Source organism: Loxodonta africana, chromosome Y (genome assembly GCF_030014295.1).
Source record: "Loxodonta africana isolate mLoxAfr1 chromosome Y, mLoxAfr1.hap2, whole genome shotgun sequence".
NCBI lineage: Eukaryota > Metazoa > Chordata > Mammalia > Proboscidea > Elephantidae > Loxodonta > Loxodonta africana.
This window is the reverse complement of record NC_087370.1, coordinates 25665687-25685481: the sequence shown is the minus strand read 5'-3', so window position 1 is coordinate 25685481 and position 19795 is coordinate 25665687. Positions and strand designations below refer to the sequence as shown.

The 19795-nt window shown below is 48.8% G+C and overlaps 1 protein-coding gene across 3 annotated transcripts in view; it reads left to right on the top strand.

Moving 5' to 3' along the window:
- The window catches only part of LOC104847204 (interleukin-3 receptor subunit alpha), a 29875-nt gene that overhangs the window by 7631 nt on the left and 2449 nt on the right, over positions 1-19795 (top strand). For 2 of the 3 annotated variants that reach the window (XM_064278829.1, XM_064278830.1), the window contains exons 4-10: positions 1797-1917; positions 6927-7059; positions 7139-7317; positions 8856-8971; positions 10368-10394; positions 14757-14877; positions 16660-16759. In XM_064278829.1, the coding sequence (XP_064134899.1) occupies positions 1797-1917; positions 6927-7059; positions 7139-7317; positions 8856-8971; positions 10368-10394; positions 14757-14877; positions 16660-16759 (797 nt within the window). The remainder of the gene's footprint in view (positions 1-1796; positions 1918-6926; positions 7060-7138; positions 7318-8855; positions 8972-10367; positions 10395-14756; positions 14878-16659; positions 16760-19795) is intronic. The other variant, XM_064278831.1, reaches the window with a different exon arrangement.

Below are 19795 nucleotides of genomic sequence, written 5' to 3'. Positions count from 1 at the left end.
GGGTCCCTCGTGGTGGACAGGTTTCAGCAGAGCTTCCGGACTGAGGCAGGCCAGGAAGAAAGGCCTGGCAATCTGACCTGTTATGATTCTGCTCACAGTGACCCTATAAGACAGAGTAGAACTGCCCCCATAGGTTTTCCAAGGCTGCCACATCTTTGTCCCGTGGAGCGGCTGGTGCGTTTGAATAGCTGGCCTTTCGGTTAGCACCCGACGGATTAATCACTGTGCCACCAGGCCTCCTTCGTGGCCATCTACTTCCGAAAATTGGTATTGCTGTTGTTAGGAGCGGCCGAGTCAGTTCTGACTCATCGTGACCCTAGGTACAACAGAACAAAACACCGCCTGGTCCTGCGCCATCCTTACTATCATGCTTGAGCCCATTGTTGCAGCCACTGTGTCAGTCTATCTCATTGACTGAAAACCCTGTGGATCACAACATAACATTGTCTGATATACTGTTGGAAGATGAGTCCCCAGGTTGGGGCTCCCCCTTCTGAGCGATGCCTTACAAGAAGAGGGAACAGGTACAGAAACTCACAGAGGCAATCAGAAGCCGGTGAAGATGTGTCTACAGCCAAGGAACACCCAGGGCTGTCAGAAGCTGGAGGAGACGAGGAGGGATCTTCCCCTGGAGCAGACAGAAAGGGCACAGCCCTGACGGTGTCCTGAATGCAAACTTCTAGTCTCTAGAACCGTGAGACAATAAATTCCAGTTTTTCAAAGGCACCCACTTTGTGGTATCTTGTTATGGCAGCCTGTTTTAGGCCGGGTTCTCTAGAGAAGCCAGACCAGTAAAGCATATAAATATATATAGAAAGAGATTTACGTCAAGGAAGGGGCTCAAGAAGTTGTAGAGACCTGAACATCTCAAGTCCGTGGGTCAAGGATAGCGGCTTTTCCTGATTCTCGTAGCCTCAGGGGCTAGTGAACCCAAGATCGGCAGGTCAGACAGCAGGGCTCTTGCTCACAGGCTGTGAAGATCAACCAAACCCAAGATCAGCTGGAGAGGCGGCAGGTAAGCTGCTAGCTGAAGTCCCAAGAACCGGAGTTCAGATGAACAGGGGCCAGCTGAAGAGTCCAGAGCAGGTGAAAGCCAGAAAGTCCACCTGTACTGGACACAGCCACACCCCCAAGGGAACCCCCTTTCAACTGATTGGCTGCTCATGGCAGATCCCATCATGGAGGTGATCACATTATATCAAATCTCGTCACGGAAGTGATCACATCATCATACCACAGCCAAACTACATCCTAACTGCCAAACCACTGAGAATCACGGCCCCGCCAAGTTGACACCTTAAGGAGCACACAGCCCTAGGAGGCTAAGACATCACGAGAAAGGGTTGCTGTGAAAATAGGTTGAACCTGAACCCAGTGAAAAATCACGTCAGAAAGCATCAGCCCCGACCCGCCGCTCCGAACCCCAAACCCAACTGTCTCATTGATCCCTATTGCAATTTCCCTTCTTGCTTTAAAAAATTATCATCTCTCTGTACTTATTCTTGGACCCCTGGTGGCGCAGTGGTTAAGAGCTCAGCTGCACACCAAAATGTCAGCAGTTGGAATCCACCAGCCACTCACTGGAAACCCTATGGGGCAGCTCTGCTCTGTCCTGTAGGGTTGCTGAGTTGGAATCGACTCGGTGGTAACAAGTTTGATGTTTGTTTATACTTATTCTTAAAATGGAGTTATTTTCATACAAAATTTTCTATTGTTTTATTTAAAAATCTAAACATTATTAATATCCCACTAAGTGTGTTCTCTAAACAATTGCCAAATCATTATGTCCTTCTCAGGCAGACAATACCACCACCTACTGCCAGTTTTATGCATTTCTTCTGTGCAAAACGACCAACTATACCATAACAGTGACCAGTGGCCCGCCGTTTTCAACTGTGATTCAGTATCCTAAGCCAGGTGAGGAAGAATTCGATTTTTGTTTGCTTGTAATTCAGTCTTCTCAATGCCAGCATGATTACAAACAAAAAATAAAATTGAATCAAACCTGTTGCCATCAAGTCGATTCCTACTCACGACGACCCCGTGTGTTACCGAGTAGAACAGAGCTCCGTAAGGTTTTCTCAGCTGTAATCTTTTTTTTTTTTTGTAATCTTTATGAGAGGAGCCCTGGTAGCGCAGCGGTTAAGAGCTTGACTGCTAACTGAAAGGTCAGTGGTTCAAACCCGCCAGCCATCCCGCAGGAGAAAGATGTGGCAGCGTGCTTCCATCAAGATTACGGCCTTGGAAACCCTACGGGGCAGTTCTCTGTCTGATAAGCTTCCTAGGAGTCAGAATTGACTTGAGAGCAACGGGTTTGTTCTGTTGTGTTTTTTTTGTTAATCTTTACTGAAGCAGATTGCCAGGTCTTTCTCCCGTGAAACCACTCCGTGGGTTCAAACCGCCAAACTTTCGGTTAGCAGCCAAGCACACAGGAAACCATTCGTACCACCCAGGGATCTGCAGAAGAGTATTAGGCTGAGCTGAAAAAAAAAAACAGAAAGTTACATACGGTATGATTTTATTCATATGACATTTTTTAAAATTATTGTCGTAAAAATATAGGTAACAGAACGTTTACCAATTGAATATTTTCCACTTGCGCGTGTCAGTGAGACCGATTATACCAGTCGTGTTGGGCAGCCATCACCAACATCCACTGCCGCCGTGTTTTCTGTCCCCATGAACAGACAGCTCCTGCTAGCTAAACCCAGATGTCCTCTGTCCCCTTCTCTCCCACCCCTGGTGACCACTGTTAAACCCTGATCTCTGTATGTCTGGCTACTCCAAGTGTTTCCTTCTAGTGAGGTCGTACAATATTTGTATACGACATTCTCGAAGTGACAAAATTATAGAAACAGCGTGCGGAGGGGGCAGCATCTGACCTCCTCTAACTTCGCAAGGGAAAGGAGAATCAAGACCAACAGCCGAAGGCTGATTCCTATGAGGCGGAGGTCAGACATGCCTCCTCTCTCCTCCGTCTTTACCAATTCTGACACCAGCCGTCCCTCCCATGGCACTCTCCACTTCTCTGCTGGGTTCGTTCGTTCATTCCAATGGCCACACAGGACTCACAGACCATACTGACGATGACGGGGATTATTAGGAAAGGAACAGGTTGCAATTCAGGCTAAGGAACACACAGGATACTGTTCGTCCATCAGGACAGCCTATTCTCAGCCGTGCTTGCAGGCACACCTCTCTCTGGCCCTAGGCCTCTGGCCTGCTCGGGGAAGTGTTACAAAACTCTTTTAGCTCTGCCAGTAAGTTCCCAGAGGCACCCCAGGCACTCAGCTTTCTCGCTCCGTAGGCCGGGAAGCCCACTGCACAATCTTGTGCTGTCATTTCTCTGCTACTGCTTTTTAAGCTCTATCTCCTGGTTCTAGAAGCTTCTCAGTGCAGGGATCCCGGGTCAGGGGTGTCCTTTCCGATCCTGGCTGTGTTCTTCCTTGGTGGCGGTGAGATCTCTCTCCCACCTCTGAGGGGGCTCATTTCAAGCCCAGCGGGCTGGCAGAACTGGCCAATCCCTCTGGTGGGCCACGATGACCCTATCACGCACTCCCGCCCAATCACCTGGGTGGGAGTTACAAGACTTTGGTTAGAAAGGTCACACAAAGCGATCCATCACACTGCGCGGAGAACAGGTTAGCAGTGGCCAGGGGTTAAGACAGAGGTGGGGTAGGGAGAAGTGGAGGTGGCTATAGAAAGGCAACGCGAGGGGTCCTGCTGGTGATGCAAGGTTCCCTGGTTTTGCAAGATGCTACCATTTGGGGAAACTGGGCGAAGGGTATGTGGGTTTCTCTGCACTGTGTCTTTATTTGTTGTCTCTTAGGGTTTTGTGTGTATGCGTGTGTGTGTGTATTAAGTGAAAGTTTACACAGCAAATTCGTTTCCCATTTGATAGTTTGTAGATGAAGTATTCCATGACATGGGTTTTCTGTTTTTTTTTTTTTATTGTTGCTGTTTGTTGTTTTTTCTTGTACTTTAGATGAAAGTTTACAGAGCAAACTAGCTTCTCATTAAACACTTAGTACACGTATTGCTTTATGACATTGTGAACAACCCCATGACATGTCAACACTCTCCCTTCTCGACCTTGGGTTCCCCGTTACCAGCTTTCCTGCCCCCTCCTGCCTTCTCATCCTCGCCCCTGGGCTGCTGTGCCCCTTTAGTCTTGTTTTGTTCCATGGGCCTGTCTACTCTTTGGCTGAAGGGTGAACCTCAGGAGTAACTTCATTACTGAGCTAAAAGGGTGTCCAGGGGCCATACTCCAGGGGTTTCTCCAGTCTCTGTCAGGCCAGTAAGTCTGGTCTTTTTTTGTGAGTTAGGATTTTCTTCTACATTTTTCTCCATCTTTCTCCAGGACCCTCTATTGTGATCCCTGTCAGAGCAGTCAGAGGTGGTAGCCGGACACCATCTAGTTGTACTGGACTCAGTCTGCTGGAGGCCGTGGTAGATGTGGTCCATTGTTATTTGTTGATTTTTTTCTTTTATTGCGGTGAATATATACAACAAAACATTCTCCGCTTCAACAATTTCGACACCCACAATTCAGTGACACTGATTACACTCTTCACGTTGTGCAGCCAACCCCTGCCTCTGTCTTTTCCCTAATCATTCCATCACCGTTCACATAAACTCTGTGCCATCTAAGCAGAAACTTCCCCTTCCCCCTCCCTCCCTCCCCTCGTTGTTGTTGTTGTTAGGTGCTGTCTAATCGGTTCCGACTCATAGTGACCCTGTGCACAACAGAATAAAACACTGCCCAGTCCTGCGCCATCCTTACAATCATAGTTATGCTTGAGCCCATTGTTACAGCCACTGTGTCAATCCACCTTCTTGAGCGTCTTCCTCTTCTCCGCTGACGCTGTACTCTGCCAAGCATGATGTCCTTCTCCAGGGACTGATCCCTCCTGACAACATGTCCAGAGTATGTAAGATGCAGTCTCACCATCCTTGCTTCTAAGGGGCACTCTGGTTGTACTTCTTCCAAGACAGATTTGTTCGTCCTTTTGGCAGGCCATGGTATATTCAATATTCTTCGCCAACACCACAATTCAAAGGCGTCAGCTCTTCTTTGGTCTTCCTTACTCATTGTCCAGCTTTCACATGCATATGATGCGACTGAAAATACCATGGCTTGGATCAGATGCACCTTAGTCCTCAGGGTGACATCTTTGCTCTCAACACTTTGAAGAGGTCCTTTGCAGCAGGTTTGCCCAATGCAATGCATCTTTTGATTTCTTGACTGCTGCTTCCATGGCTGTTGATAGTGGATCCAAGTAAAATGAAATCCCTGACAACTTCAATCTTTTCTCCATTCATCATGATGTTGCTCATTGGTCCAGTTGTGAGGATTTCTGTTTTCTTTATGTTGAGGTGTAATCCATACCGAAGGCTGTAGTCTTTGATCTTCATCAGTAAGTGCTTCAAGTCCTCTTCACTTTCAGCAAGCAAGGTTGTGTCATCTGTACATCACAGGTTGTTAATGAGCCTTCCTGCGATCCTGACGCCCGTTCTTCTTTATGTAGTCCAGTTACTTAGTCCTCAAGGTGACATCTTTGCTTTTTAACACTTCAAGGAGCTCTCTTGCAGCCAATTTGCTCAATGCAATGCATCTTTCGATTTCTTGACTACTGCTTCCATGGCTGTTGATTGTGGATCCAAGTAAAATGAAGTGGACAATGTTTTGTTGTGTATATTTTCACCACACAAAAACAACAATAACCTCCCGCAGTAACTACTAACAAGCTTTGATTTCTGTATATTTGCTTATTTCATGTGAGACCATACGGTGTTTGTCCTTTGATGTCTGACTTATTTAGCTCAGCGTGATGTTTTCAGGGTTTATACATGTGCTGGGATGCGTCAGGTCTTCTTCTCTTTCTCTCTCTGGCTGAGTATGCCCTCTTGTATGGACGGACCAACCAAAAATCAATCAAATCTATCCCGACTCATAGCAACCCTCTTGTTTTCCCATTCATCCGTTGATGGACACCTGGGTTGTTTACACCTTTTGGCTACTGTGAATAGTCCTGGTATGAACGCTGGTGTACAAATATCTGCCTGAACACCTGTTCTAGTTTTCTCAGGTATACATCCAGGAGTGGAGTTGCTATGTTAACTCTATGTTTAACTTTTTTAGGAATCTGCAGATAGTTCACATTTTACATAACGTTGTCATAAGTTGCAGCTGACTTAACGGCGTCTAACAAGGTTTGGGTTTGAATAACAAGTATTCCATTGCATGGACAGGCCACATTTTGTTGATGTGTTTGTCCAGTAACGGACCTTTTGGTCATTTCCACCTTTTGGCTACGGTGAACAGTGCTGCAAAGAGCATCAGTGTACAAGTGCCTGTATTATTTCTCACACCTGCATGTGAACCCACAATGATCTTAGAGGTCACGTTACTGTAAAATATAGGTCGTTTCTGATGACACAAGAAATGAATTGTAAATGTGGAAGCCATTGTGCCGGCAAACGTTTTAGCGTGTGTATTTTCACCACTTTTTTTTTTAACAGCTCGTTTTTCTTTGCAGGAGCACTGGTGGCACAGTGGTGAAGAGCTTGGCTGCTCGCCAAAAAGTCGGCAGTTTGAATCCACCAGGCGCTCCTTGGAAACCCTACGGGGCAGTTCTACTCTGTCCTAGAGGGTCGCTATGAGTCAGAATCGACTTGACAGCAATGAGTTTGGCATGGGCAATGGTTAAATGCTCGGCTGCTAACTGAAAGGTCAGCGGTTCAAACCCACCCAGTGGCTCCGCGGGAGAAAGACGTGGCAGTCTGTTTCCGTAAAGATTTAGAGCCTAGGAAGCCCTATGGGGCCGTTCTACTCTGTCACACGGGGTCACTATGAGTCAGAATCGACTCGACAGCACCAAAGAACATCAACGACAGTTTTTATTTTCTCTTCTTTGCGAGCCCAGATGGGAAGCCGGGGGCAGCTGCGGAGAACCTGACCTGCTGGATCCATGATGTGGACTTCCTAGAGTGCAGCTGGGCTGTGGGCAAGGCAGCCCCCTGGGACGTCCAGTACCACCTGTACCTTATTGAAACCCCGTAGGTGTGGTCTTGAGCACAGCTTCGCTGTCGGGGGAGGGGAGGCCTCGGGTCCCTTACTGACACGCTCTGTTTGCAGCAACTACGAAGAGTGGGCATGTGGGCATTACACTACGGATATGCGGGGAATACATACCGGCTGTCATTTCGACAACATCTCTAAGCTAAAAAATCACCACCACCACTTCGTGGTGAATGGGACCAGTGAGGGATTCATAATCCCGTGCACCGAGATCTTTGCCACGTTGTCAGAGATTGGTGAGTAAGGACCCCCACGGAGACCTCGGACCATATGGGTGCTGCTGTGTGTCTGTAAGGAGCCCTGGTGGTGCAGTGGTAAAGTGCTTGTCTGCTAACCGAAAGGTTGGTGGTTCAAACCCTCCAGCCGCTCCGCAGGAGAAAGATGTGGCAGTCTGCTTCTGTAAAGATTACAGCCTTGGAAACCCTGTAAAAAACCAAACCAAATCTGCTGGTGTTGAGTCAGTTCTGACTCATAGCAACCCTGTGGGTCGCAGTAGAATTAATTGGCTCATAGGGTTTCCAAGGAGCACCTGGTGGATTTGAACTGCCGATCTTTTGGTAAGTAGCCCTAGCTCTTAATCACTACGCCACCAGGGTTTCCAACGGGGCAGTTGTGCTCTGTCCTACAGAGTCGCTGTTAATTGGAATCGACTCAACAGCAGTGGCTTGGTTTTTTTGGTTTTTGTGTGTCTGCTGGAGTCCCTCGGTGGTGAAAATGGTGAACACGCTCAGCCGCTAAGCAAAAGGTACCTCGGAAGAAAGGCCTGGCAACTTACGTTAAAAAAATCAGCCACTGAAAACCCCGTGGAGCACAGCTCTACTCTGAAGCACACGGGGTTGCCATGAACTGGGGTCAATTAAACAGCAACTGCTCAGTTCCTGATGGGTTACCATGACTCAAGTCACCGAGCTGCTTGCTGTTGGGATGTTTCGTAACAGCCATGACAGAGAAGGGCTCAGCAGCCGCACGCGGAGGCAGATCCACCCTGCAGCTGAGGGGCTGAACCTTCACAAGACCCCTTTCAAAGCCCTGTGTTCACGTGGCCACAGGTTGTTGTAACACAGACCCATCTTGGCAAAGCGCACATCGTTCTCCATTCTTTTCCTTAAAGTCCCCCAAAACGCAAACCAACTCATTGCCGTCGAGTGGATTCCAACTCGTAGTGACCGTACGGGACAGAGTAGAACTGCCCCATAGGGTTTCCAAGGCTGTAATCGTTATGGAAACAGACCGCTGCATCTTTCTCCCACCAAGGGCTGGTGGACTCTAACCGCTCACTTTTCAGTTAGCAACCAAGCGCTTAACCACTGCACCATCAGGCTCCTTCCGTAAAGGTTACAGCCTAGAAAACCCTAAAAGGCAGACCTGCTCTGTCACGTGGGGGCACTATGAGTCAGAATTGACTTGACGGCACCCAACTGCAACAACATGGCCGTGATATATTTATAACGTATTTTGTCGTGTGTCTCTGGCTTCTGATGTTTCCACCCATTCTTCAACTTTTACTTGGATTTTTCTCTTCTTTCCCTGAAATTTTAGGAGGTGTCTATTAAAGAATCTTCAGAGGAAAAAAAAAAGTTAATTTGCTTTACTCATAAAAGAGCCCTTGTGACACAGTGGTGAAGTGCTAACCAAAAGGTCAGCAGTTCAAATCCACCAGCCGCTCCTTGAAAACACCACAGGGGAGTCTACTCTGTCTTGCAGGGTCACTATGAGTGGGCAATGGGTATGGTTTTTTGGTTACTCATAAAAGTGTTTGTTTTCCCTCCCCCAGAGATACTGGCTCCTCCTAGCCTCAGTGGGAGGTGCAATAAGTCATATTCCCTCATGGAGTGGAATATGTCAAGTCATTTCATCTGGGACTTTATCTATGAGCTTCAGATACAAAAGGTAAAAGGCTGACGCTGACACCCACCCACCTCACCCCCGTGTCCTCTGCAACCCGTCCTTTGTGGCTTTGTCAAGGGCAAAGTCTTCTTCAAGCAGGTACAAAAAGGAGCAGCCATTAAAATATATATACATATGGATAAACTGGATTTTAGGACAAAAAAAAGTCTGCTCTTTGAAAGACATAGTTAAGAAATTAAAAAGGCAGGCCACAGAATGGAGAGGCATGCTTGCAATTCAAAAGAGTTATACTGAAAATATTTAAAACCAGACACCCACTGCCATCGAGTGGATTCCAACTCATAGGGACACTAGAGGACAGAGTAGAAGTGCTCCATAGGGTTTCCAAGACTGTAAATCTGTACAGAAGCAGGCCGTCACATCTTTCTCCAACAGAATGGCTGATGGGTTCAACCCGCCGACCTTCTGGCTACCAGCTGAGCACTTTAACCACTGCACCACCAGGGCGTCTTTAAAAACCAAACCAAACCTGTTGCCATTGAGTCATTTTGACTCATGGTGACCCTAGAGGACAGGGTAGAACTGCCCCATAGGGTTTCCAAGGAGCACCTGGTGGATTAGAACTGCCAACATTTTGGTTAGCAGCTGAGCTCTTAAAGGAACCCTTAAAATTCAATACTAAGTTACCCTGAGACCAGAAGAACTAGATGGTGCCCAGCCACCACTACTGACCGTTCGGATCAGGGTCACAGTAGGTGGACCCTGATAGAATAGAAGAAAAACGTGCAACAGAACTCAAATTCTTAAATACTCCAGACTTACTGGACTGGTTGAGACTAGAGGATTCCCTGAGACTTTAGCCCTAAGATAGTCCTTAAACCTTGAACCAAAAACTACCCCCGAGGTCACCTATTAGCTAAAAGACGAGAAGATAAGGGGGCAGGGAAACTAGAGTACTGGAAATAGAATAACCAGAACGGAATTAAAGAGAATGTTGACACATTGTGAAAAACGTAACTTATGTCACTGAACAATTTGTGTAGAAATTGTTAAATGGGAACTTAATTTGCTATGTAAACTTTCACAGAAAACACAAAATAGTAAAAAAAAAAAAAAAAAAGCCTCAATACAGCAGCTCCTGTCCAAAAGCAAGACAAGACGGCAGGAAGGGACAGGAGCCAGACGAATGGACACAAGGAACCCCAGGATGGAAAGGGGGAGCATGCTGTCACATTGTGGGAATTACAACCAATGTCATAAAATTGTATATGTGTAAATTTCTGAGAAATCAATTTGAGCTGTGAGCTTTCGCTGAAAGCGTTAAAAAAAAAAAAACCCTCAATACTAAGAAGACAAACAGCCCTATAAACCTGAAATGGATAGACTTTCTCAGAGGAGGACCTGGGTACTCACCTACTTGTCTGCTCTTGTCTTACAGGGCACGGATCCCACCCACCTAAACACGGTGAGTGTTCCCCTACTGTTGTGGGTTGAGTTGTGTTCCACAAAAGATATGTTGAAGTCCTAACCCTAGTACCTGTGAAGGTGATCTTGTTTGGACATAGTCTTTGCAGATGTTATCAGGTAAGTGAACATGAGGTCACACTGCAGCAGGGCATGTCCTAATCCCATCTGAGGGGTGTCCTTATAAAAGAGAAGAAGAGACACAGAGGGGAGACAGCCATGTGAAGATGGAGCAGAGATTGGAGTGCTGCACCCACAAGCCAAGGAATGCCTGGAGCCACCAAATATGGGAAGACACGAGGAAGTATCCTCCCCTAGAGCCTCCAGAGGGAGCATGGCCCTGCCCACGCCTCGATGTCACACTTCTGTCCCCTAGAACTGTGAGAGAATAAATTTCTGTGGTATTAAGTCACCCAGTTGCTGATACTTTGTTATGGCAGCCCTATTGGAATGGTGTGTTTATAAAAGCAGAGAGGAGACACAGAGACACAGAGGGGAGACGTCATGTGAAGACCGAGGCAGAGATTGGAGTCATACAGCCACAAGCCAAGGAACACCAAGGATTGCTGGCTGTCACCAGAGGCTGGGAAAGAGGCCGGGAACAGATTCTCCCTCAGAGCCTCAGAGGAATCAAGACGGCTGATACCCTGGTCTCAGACTCCCAGCCCCCAGAACTGATAGAGAATAAATTTTTATTCTCATAAGTCATTTTGATGCCTAAGGGGTGCCTGACCCAGGCCATGGTCTTTTCGATCGCTTCATACGCATGTGAAAGCTGGACGATGAATAAGGAAGATGGAAGGAGTGTTGACGAATTTGAAATGTGATGCTGACGAAGAACACTGAATATACCGTGGACTGCCGGAAGAATGAACGAATCTCCCCTGGAGGAAGTACAACTGGAATGCTCCTTAGAAGCGAGGATGGAAAGACTCCCCCCTCACTTACTTTGGACACTTCATCAGGAAAAGATCAATCGCTAGAAAGGGATATCACATTTGCTAAAGAAAGTGGAGGGTCGGCGAAAGTGAGGGAAACATTCCATGAGATGGACTGATGACACAAGAACCAAACAGTGAACTCCAACGTCCCAAGATGGAGCAGGACCGGGAAACATTTTGTTCTGTTAGGTCGCCATGAGCCAGAATCAACTGGAAGGGAACTAGCAGCAACACAAGTGACCAAGTCCAGGGTCCTTTGAGAGCTCCAGGACTCATTCGCTCCCCTCCTTCAGTAGCACACACCCAAATTTGCCGGCACACAGTACTTACGATTCTTCCTTTTCAGCAATTCCCGTGAGCCAGGCTCCTGGTGTGGGCACCACTCAGCCTTCCGCAATCTTGCAGCGTCGGTGTTTTTATCTCCAAATTTGGAGAAAAGGAAATCAAAACTCTGATGATCCCTCCAAGTCAATAGGGTCAGGGTGCTATTGCTTGTCTGGCGCTGTTGGAAAAGGATGACGCATTTGCCCACAGATCACATCCACCAGACATTCCCCGCACGCTTGGGGCTGTGCCGGGCACCTGGATCGAGCAAGTCAACAAACTGTGCACTCCACCTGGCCAGGTAAATGCGCTCAGATAGGTGGGTGTCTTAGGTTGGGTTCTCTAGAGAAGCAAAAGTAGTAAAGCATATAAATATATATAAGGGAGGGATTTATATCAAGGAAATAGCTCATGCCATTCCAGAGGCTGGAACGTCCCAAGTCCGTGAGTCAGGATCACAGCTTCTCCTGATTCACGTAGCTGCAGGGGCTGGCGAACCCAAGATCAGCAGGTCAGAGAGCAGGGCTCCTGCTCACAGGCTGCAAAGATCGATGAATCCCCAGATCAGCTGGCAAGATGGCAGGTAAACTGCTAGCTCAAGTCCTAAGAACCAGATGTCAGATGAACAGGAGCCAGCTTCAGGATCCGGAGTGAGCAAAAAGCCCCCTAGCCTTGCCAGAATGTCCACTTATATTCGGCACAGGCCACACACCCAAAGAAACTTCCTTTCAGCTGATTGGCTACTCACAGCAGAGCCCACTATGGGGGTGATCACGTACCAGATTTCAACAGGGGAGTGATCACAATGTTATACAACTGCTAAACTACTGAGAGTCATGGCCCAGCCAAGCTGACATACAATCTTAACCATCATAATGGTCCATACACCCAACGTGCGTCCATACTGTCAGAAATGACGCCTCGGCCGGCTCCAGCCAGCTCCTGTGGACTGTTCTGAATGAATGGGAGGCTCCCTCCAGAGGCTCTAGGGGAGTGTCTTAGTCATCTAGTGCTGCTATAACAGAAATACCCCAAGTAGATGGCTTTAACAAAGAGAAATCTATTCTCTCACAATCTAGGAAGCTAGAAGTCTAAATTCAAGGAGAGGGCTCTAGAGGAAGGCTTTCTCTCTGTGTCAGCTCTGGTGGAAGGTCCCTGTCATCAAACTTTCCCTGGTCTAGAAGCTTCTCAGCACAGGGACCCTGGGTCCAGAGGACGCTCTTTGCTGCTGGCTCTTCTGTCTTCTTGGAATGAGGTCTCCCTGTCTCTCTGCTTGCTTCTCTCTTTTATGTTTCCAAAGTGATTGACATAAAACACAACCTAATCTTGTAGATTGACTCCTGCCTCAAAACATAACTGCCTCGAATCCAGCCTTATTAACATCATAGAGTTAGGATTCACAACACACAGGGAAAACATACCAGGTGACAAAATGGCGGACAAACACTGGGAATCATGGCCTAGCCGAGTGGACATACATCTTGGGGGGACACAGTTAATCCATAACAGGGAGGATACTTCCTTGTCTCTTCCAGCTTCTGGTGGCTCCAGGCAGACATTCCTTGACTTATGGCCACATCACTCCCATCTTTACCTCCATCTTCACATGGTCTCCTGTGTGTGTGTCTAACCTCCCAGTATCACCCTTATATAAAGATGCTTGTGATTGTATGTAGGCCCTTGGGTGGAGCCCACAGTTTATGGTCAATTACAACTAAAGGTGGGCGGTTTGAAGTCACCGAGCAGCTCTGCAGAGGGAAGGCCTGACGATTTGCTTCCGTAAAGATGGCAGCCAAGAAAACCCTATGGAGCATTTCTGCTCTGTCATATGGGATCACTATGAGTTGAAATTGATTCAGTGGCACCGGACAACAACATGATACCCTTTATTTTCCTATAGAGTTATAGCATCTGTGTGAGTCCCCTGGGGCTGCCCTACCAAAATGCCACACACTGGGGGGCATGGAACAATAGGAATTTAGTCTCTCACAGTTCTGGAGGCCACACGTCCAAAATCAAGGTGTGGGCAGGGCCGAGCTCCCTCCAGAGGCTCTAGGGGAGGGTCCTTCCTCATCTCTTCCAGCTTCTGGTGGCCCCAGGTGGTTCTGGGCTTGTGGCTGGATCACTCCAATCTTTGCTCCGTCTTCACATGGCCATCTCCCCCATGTCTGTGTCTTCTCCTCTGTCTAAGGGACACCACTCGCTAGATTTAGAGCCAATTCTGTCTTGGTTATCTAGTGCTGCTATAACAGAAATACCACAAGTGGATGGCTTTAACAAAGAGAAATCTATTCTCTCACAGTCTAGAGGCCTACAAGTCCAAATTCAGGGCGTCAGCTTCAGGGGAAGCTTTCCCTGTCTCTTGGCTCTGGGGGAAGGTCCTTGTCATCAATCTTCCCCTGGTCTAGTAACTTCTCAGAGTAGGGACCCCAAATTCAAAGGATGGGCTATTCTCCTGGCTCTTATTTCTTGATGGTATGAGGTTCCCGTGTCTCTCTGCTTCCTTCTCTCTTTTTTATCTCAAAAGAGATTGACTCAAGATACAACCTAATCTTGTAGATTGAGTCCTGTCTCATTAACATAACTGCCACTAATCCTGCCTCGTTAACATCATAGAGACAGGGTTTACAACACATAGGGAAATCACATCAGATGACAAAATGGTGGACGATCACACAATACCAGGAATCATGGCCCAGCCAAACTGATATGTTTTTGGGGGCACAATTCAGTCCATGACACACCCTAAGTCCAGGTTGATCTCATCTCGAGTCCTTTCACTGAATCAAATCTGCAAATAGCCTACATCCAAATAAGTACAAATTCACAGGTTCTGGGTGGACTGGGGTTGGGGGTCCCTCCTTCCACGCTTCGGGGCTCCCTACACTGCTCATCACCTACCAGATAAGCAGCCCTGTTCTTAGACACACCAAGGTGGCCATGGACTGTTTACCTCCTGGTTTTTATACAAAACAATTTACTGTTTGGTCACTCGGGGAGCCCAGGCTGAGAGGGACAGGGGCTTTTCTCCTTTCGGGGCCCCACCCCCCTCTTCCCACCAGCTGAGAATGAGCTTCTCTTAAATATTTGCTTGTAAGCCTATCGTGACGGACAAAAACTCCCATGAGCTCGTGAACCCCGGAACGTACGTGGCGAGGATCAGAGCCAGGAACAACTTTGGGAACACATGGAGCGGGTGGAGTCCGCCCCGGAGTTTTGGTGAGCATGGCCCTGTTTTGTTCTGCTTCTGTCCTGCGTCACAGTTGTGCACCATCCCTTGTCCCAGAAATACATCCCCACTTGCCTGCGAGCCCACCGAGAGCTGACTTTTCATTGCTTCCTTTATGTTCCGCTGACAACAGTGCAGCGGGGAGAAGGCAACCACACTCCCCCGCTCTGAGTCCCCAAATAACACGCTGAACCCACTGGTGGTCCTGCCACACCTTACCCTGTCTTAGTCTGCTAGCGCTGCTGTCACAAAATACTACACCTGGGTGGCTTTAAGGCAACACTGGTGGCTCAGTGGTTAAGAGCTACGGCTGCTAACCAAAAGGTTGGCAGTTCGAATCTATCAGGCGCTCCTTGGAAACTCTATGGGGCAGTTTACCCTGTCCTATACGGTCACTATGAGTCAGAACTGACTTAACAGCAATGGCTATAGGTTGGGTGGCTTTAAAGAACGGAAACGTATTGTCTTCTGGCAGCTGCCGACACTCCTTGTAGGCACATATGCCTCTGTGTCAAATAGCATCTGTCTTCCCTCTGCCTGTGTGTCTGTGTTTAATCTGGTCTTTTTAGAACTCAGACGTGATTAGCTTTAGGATCCACCCTTACACCCATATGTTTGATTACATTATGTTATGGAAGATGATTACATTATATTTTATTGAATTGCATTACGGAATGTGATTACATGATATTATGGAAGGTTAGTACATTATATTACAGAAGATGATTACATTACATTATGGAAAGCGATCCCATTATGAAAGATGATCACATTATTACATTAAGGAACGTGATTACATTACATTACATTACATTACATTACATTACATTACATTACATTACATTACATTACATTACGGGACGTGATTACATTATGGGAAGCGATCACATTACATCACATTATGGAACATGATTACATTATGGGACGTGATTACGTTACATCACATTACATTATGGGAAGTCATTACATTAAGGGACATGATTACATTGCGTTATGGAAAGTAATTGCATTATGGAAAGTGATTACGTCACATTACATGTGAGGTGGTCATATTACATTAGATTATGTTATGGAAGGCGATCATATTACATAATGGAAAGTGATTACATTACATCAAGTGTGAGGTGATCACGTTACATTACTTTACAGAATGGCAAACCACTTTTTGGCCAGACGATTGATAACCATCGCCTGCCAAGGTGATGATAAAATTAACCATCCCAATCAACCCACGAAAATTCAGGGTCGTGGCCATCTAACACTCATGTGGGAGAGAGGGCAGAGAAGAGCGAGGGTGTTGCTCCCCTGCACAAACAGGGCGACCCTCCCTGCTGGGTCTGAGCTGCCTCAGCCTAGTGGCTGCATACCCAGAGGTGAGAGGGTCAGAGGAGAGGCTGAGGAGCTTTGCTCTTCCAAAGCCCTCGAGCTGCCCTGTGGCCCTGCATGGCACCCAGGGTGAGGCTGATCCCACAGTCCATCTGTGGTCAGTCCTCCCTCCACCAGACATGTCTGGGCATCAGCCTGCTGATCTGTAGGGGGGATTCCTGCAGCCCCCCACCGTTTCCTTTGGATTCAGCTGATTCCTGGGCAGCGGTAGCGCTCCCAGTTGTCCCACTGGGAAGCCAGCCACCCCGCATGCGACCGGCCACCTCCAAGGCCCCTCCCAGTCTGCTGGGGAAAGGCTGCTGGTTCCATCAAGCTGCCAGCCTGGTGCCAGCCCTAGGCACCCCAGGGCAGGCCTCGATGCACCCCCTTCCACCCTTTCCTTGCAGAGTGTGACAAGGACGGGAGCCTCGGGATCTGGCCGGCGACTCTGTCCATAGCTCTGGGGACACTGCTCACCATCCTGCTCGTGGTGCTGCTCTGCAGGAGGTAAGAGCGCCGCCCGCTTCCGGTCTTCCTTTTGTGAAATAATAGATCCAGGCTTAGCAGGCAGAGACTTTCCTCAAATGGATTACCGCAATAGAGGGGGCTATTGGAGCCCTGGTGGTGCAGCAGTTAAGCGTTCAGCTGCTAAGCCAAAGGTTGGCAATTCAAACCCGACATCAGCTCCTTGGACACTCTGTGGGGCAGCTGCGTTCTTTCCTATAGGGTTACTACGAGTCAAAATTGACTCCATGCCAAGGGGCTTGGGGTTTTTTTGGTTTATTGCAATAGGGAGAAGGGGCTATTGCAACAAGTGGAGGGGTCTATTGCAACAGAGGGAGGGACTATTGTAATATTGGGAAGGGGCTGTGGAAATGGGGGGGCTGTTGCAATGGAGGAGGGAGGCAATTACAAAAGGAGGTGGGGCCATTGTGGGGGAGGGGCTATTAGAGTGGGGGAGGGGCTATTGCCATAGGAAGAATGGGATACTGAAATAGGGAAAAGGGGGCTATTGCAATGGGGAGGGGTTATTGCAGCAGGGGAGGGGCTACTGCAAGGGGGAGGGGCTATTGTAATAGGGAGCATATTGCAATGGGGGCTAATGCAGTAGGAAGGGGGCATTGCCATATGTGAGGACTACTGCAACAGGGAGGGGGACTGCAATAGGGGAGGGGGCTATTGCAAAGGGAGGCACTGTTGCAATGGGGGAGAACTCTCAGGCTGTGATATCTGTAAGCATCTCAGGGGTTAGGCAAAACAGGTTTTCTTTATAGGGAGGAATGAGCAGGGTGAGAAGGAAGCAGGTGTGGTTGGCGGGATTGGGCAGAGATGTGAGAATCTCTCTCCTTTGGGATCAGGGGATTCTCAGAGGGCCCTTAAGGAAGGGCTATGTGCCGGCTCAGGCTAAGCAGCCAGAGTTCAGGGTTCTGGGGAAAAAATGGAACTCAACGGCAGCGGGCGGGGCGGGGGGGAACCAGAGTGTGGTTAACAGGCATCTATTCCCATTGGTCAGTGGGAACGCGAGCTAGTCATGCACAAGGCCAAAAGGGGGTACCTGGGGGTCTGTGTCTGATCTTGTCCTGGGTCAGCCAGGGGCCTCCACAAGCCTCTTCTGAGCCATAGGGAAAGGGGGGTCCTTTGTGATAAGCCAAGTCCCAGGCGCACAGAGGTGGGGGGTTCCTTAACCTTCACTGTTTCATGGGAGCACAGTGCTCCGTAGAATTTAACATTGTCAGTGTGCGGTAGGATCAGCTGAAAAATGCACCCCACAAAGCTGTCCACGCCCTAATCGCCCAAAACTTGTGAATATGGTACTTTACATCGTACAAGGGGCTTTGCAGATATAATTCAGTCTTAACTTTTATTCAAAATATTTCTTATTTCTATTAAATCTTATACATAGGGACATTATCCTGGATTCGAGTTCCCAGGTGTTGCGAATGGCTCAAATGGTTAGCTTGCCTGCTCACTCAAAGGTTGAAAGTCCGGGTCCACCCACAGGCACCTCGGAAGAAAGGCCTGGCAACCTACTTCCAAAACATCAGCCATGAAAACCCCATGGAGCACAGTTCTGCTCTGGTACATGGGGGGTCACCATGAGTCGGAGTCCACTCATTGGCAATGGGTTGATTTAGGGTCCTGGGGGGCTGGTAATTGTATTTACAGAACAAAATGGGGGCAGTGTAGCCCCCTACTCCTCCCTGGCCAGCAGTGGGACCCCCTGCTCTGCCTGGTTGGTTCACACACGGTGGGTGTTCTCCCCTCCCCTCTTTCCCTCACCCCGTCTCTTCTCTCTAGGACACTTCCCACCCCTAAGCCCCAGACTGCAGGCTCCAGCCCCAGACTCCCTCCCAAGAGCACCCCAATGAATACCTCAACTTTCTTTGTGCATCGTGGTCCCAGTTAACGTCTCCTGTTCCTGATGCCACCGGGTCCCAGATGAAACCCCAACACCGGAGGTTCTTCCTGACATGGCTCAGGGACCTTCCTTCCACAGGGTGGTGGCAGGCTTACAGATGGCTCCCCACCTGGTCCCAGACCCCTGTTGCCTCCACAGAGCCATCCCCAAGCCCAAGTGACCCACTGGCTCCTGCCTGGCGTCAGGATCACTCTCCAGGGGCGCCCCAGCCCCAGCTCTGGGTCTGTCCCTGTCTCCCACCTGGCTTCAGAGCCCCCAACCCACCCCATCAGGCTGGTCCCTTTAAGCTGTGGGGCTGTTTGAGATGGCCATGGAGCACCGGCCCCAAGTGGGGAACACCTGCAGGGGGTGTGGCCATGGTAGGGGCTGCAGTCCTTGGTGGGCACCGGCTGGGGTCAGGTGGACACAGGTTAGAGAGAGCAGGTGCGAGCTGCGCACACGCAGGCTTTGATTGCTCACACCTGGGGATTAGAGCCCACCTACCATCTGTGGACAACAGGTGAAGGGCCCTGGATTGGGACTGGGAGTGCTCCCCACACGGATGGAAGGGGTGGCAGACGAGATCCCTGGAGACGAAGCCCAGAGACACAGGGCTCTCTCTAGACCCCAGGCCTGAGCCTGTCCAAATGTGGGCATCCTGGTTGAGGACAGGCTGGGGGACCCAGGTCAGGGCACAGCCCAGCAGGCTGAGAGACCAGCTGGCAACACCGGTGGGGTGACCTCATGTGGGTACTCACCCTGCTGGCCTCTGTGTTACCAAAGAAAAACCAAACCATTGCCTCAGAGTCGATTCTGACTCATAAAGACCTGTCCCATAGGGTTTCTAAGGCTATAGGGTCGCTGAGTCGGAATCGACTCGACGGCACTGGGTTTGGTTTTGCTTTTTGGTTAACCTTTAGAGATGAGTGCTTACCCACTGTGCAACCAGGGTTCCTTGTGGTGGGTCTACAAAAACAAAAACAAACCAAACCCACTGCCACCGAGTTGACCCTATAGGACAGAGTAAAACCACCCCACATGGCTTCCAAGGAGGAGCTGGTGGATTGGAACTGCAGACCTTTGGGTTGGCAGTTGAATGCTTAAACACTGTGCCACCAGGGCTCCTTGCTGGGTTTTGTTGTTGT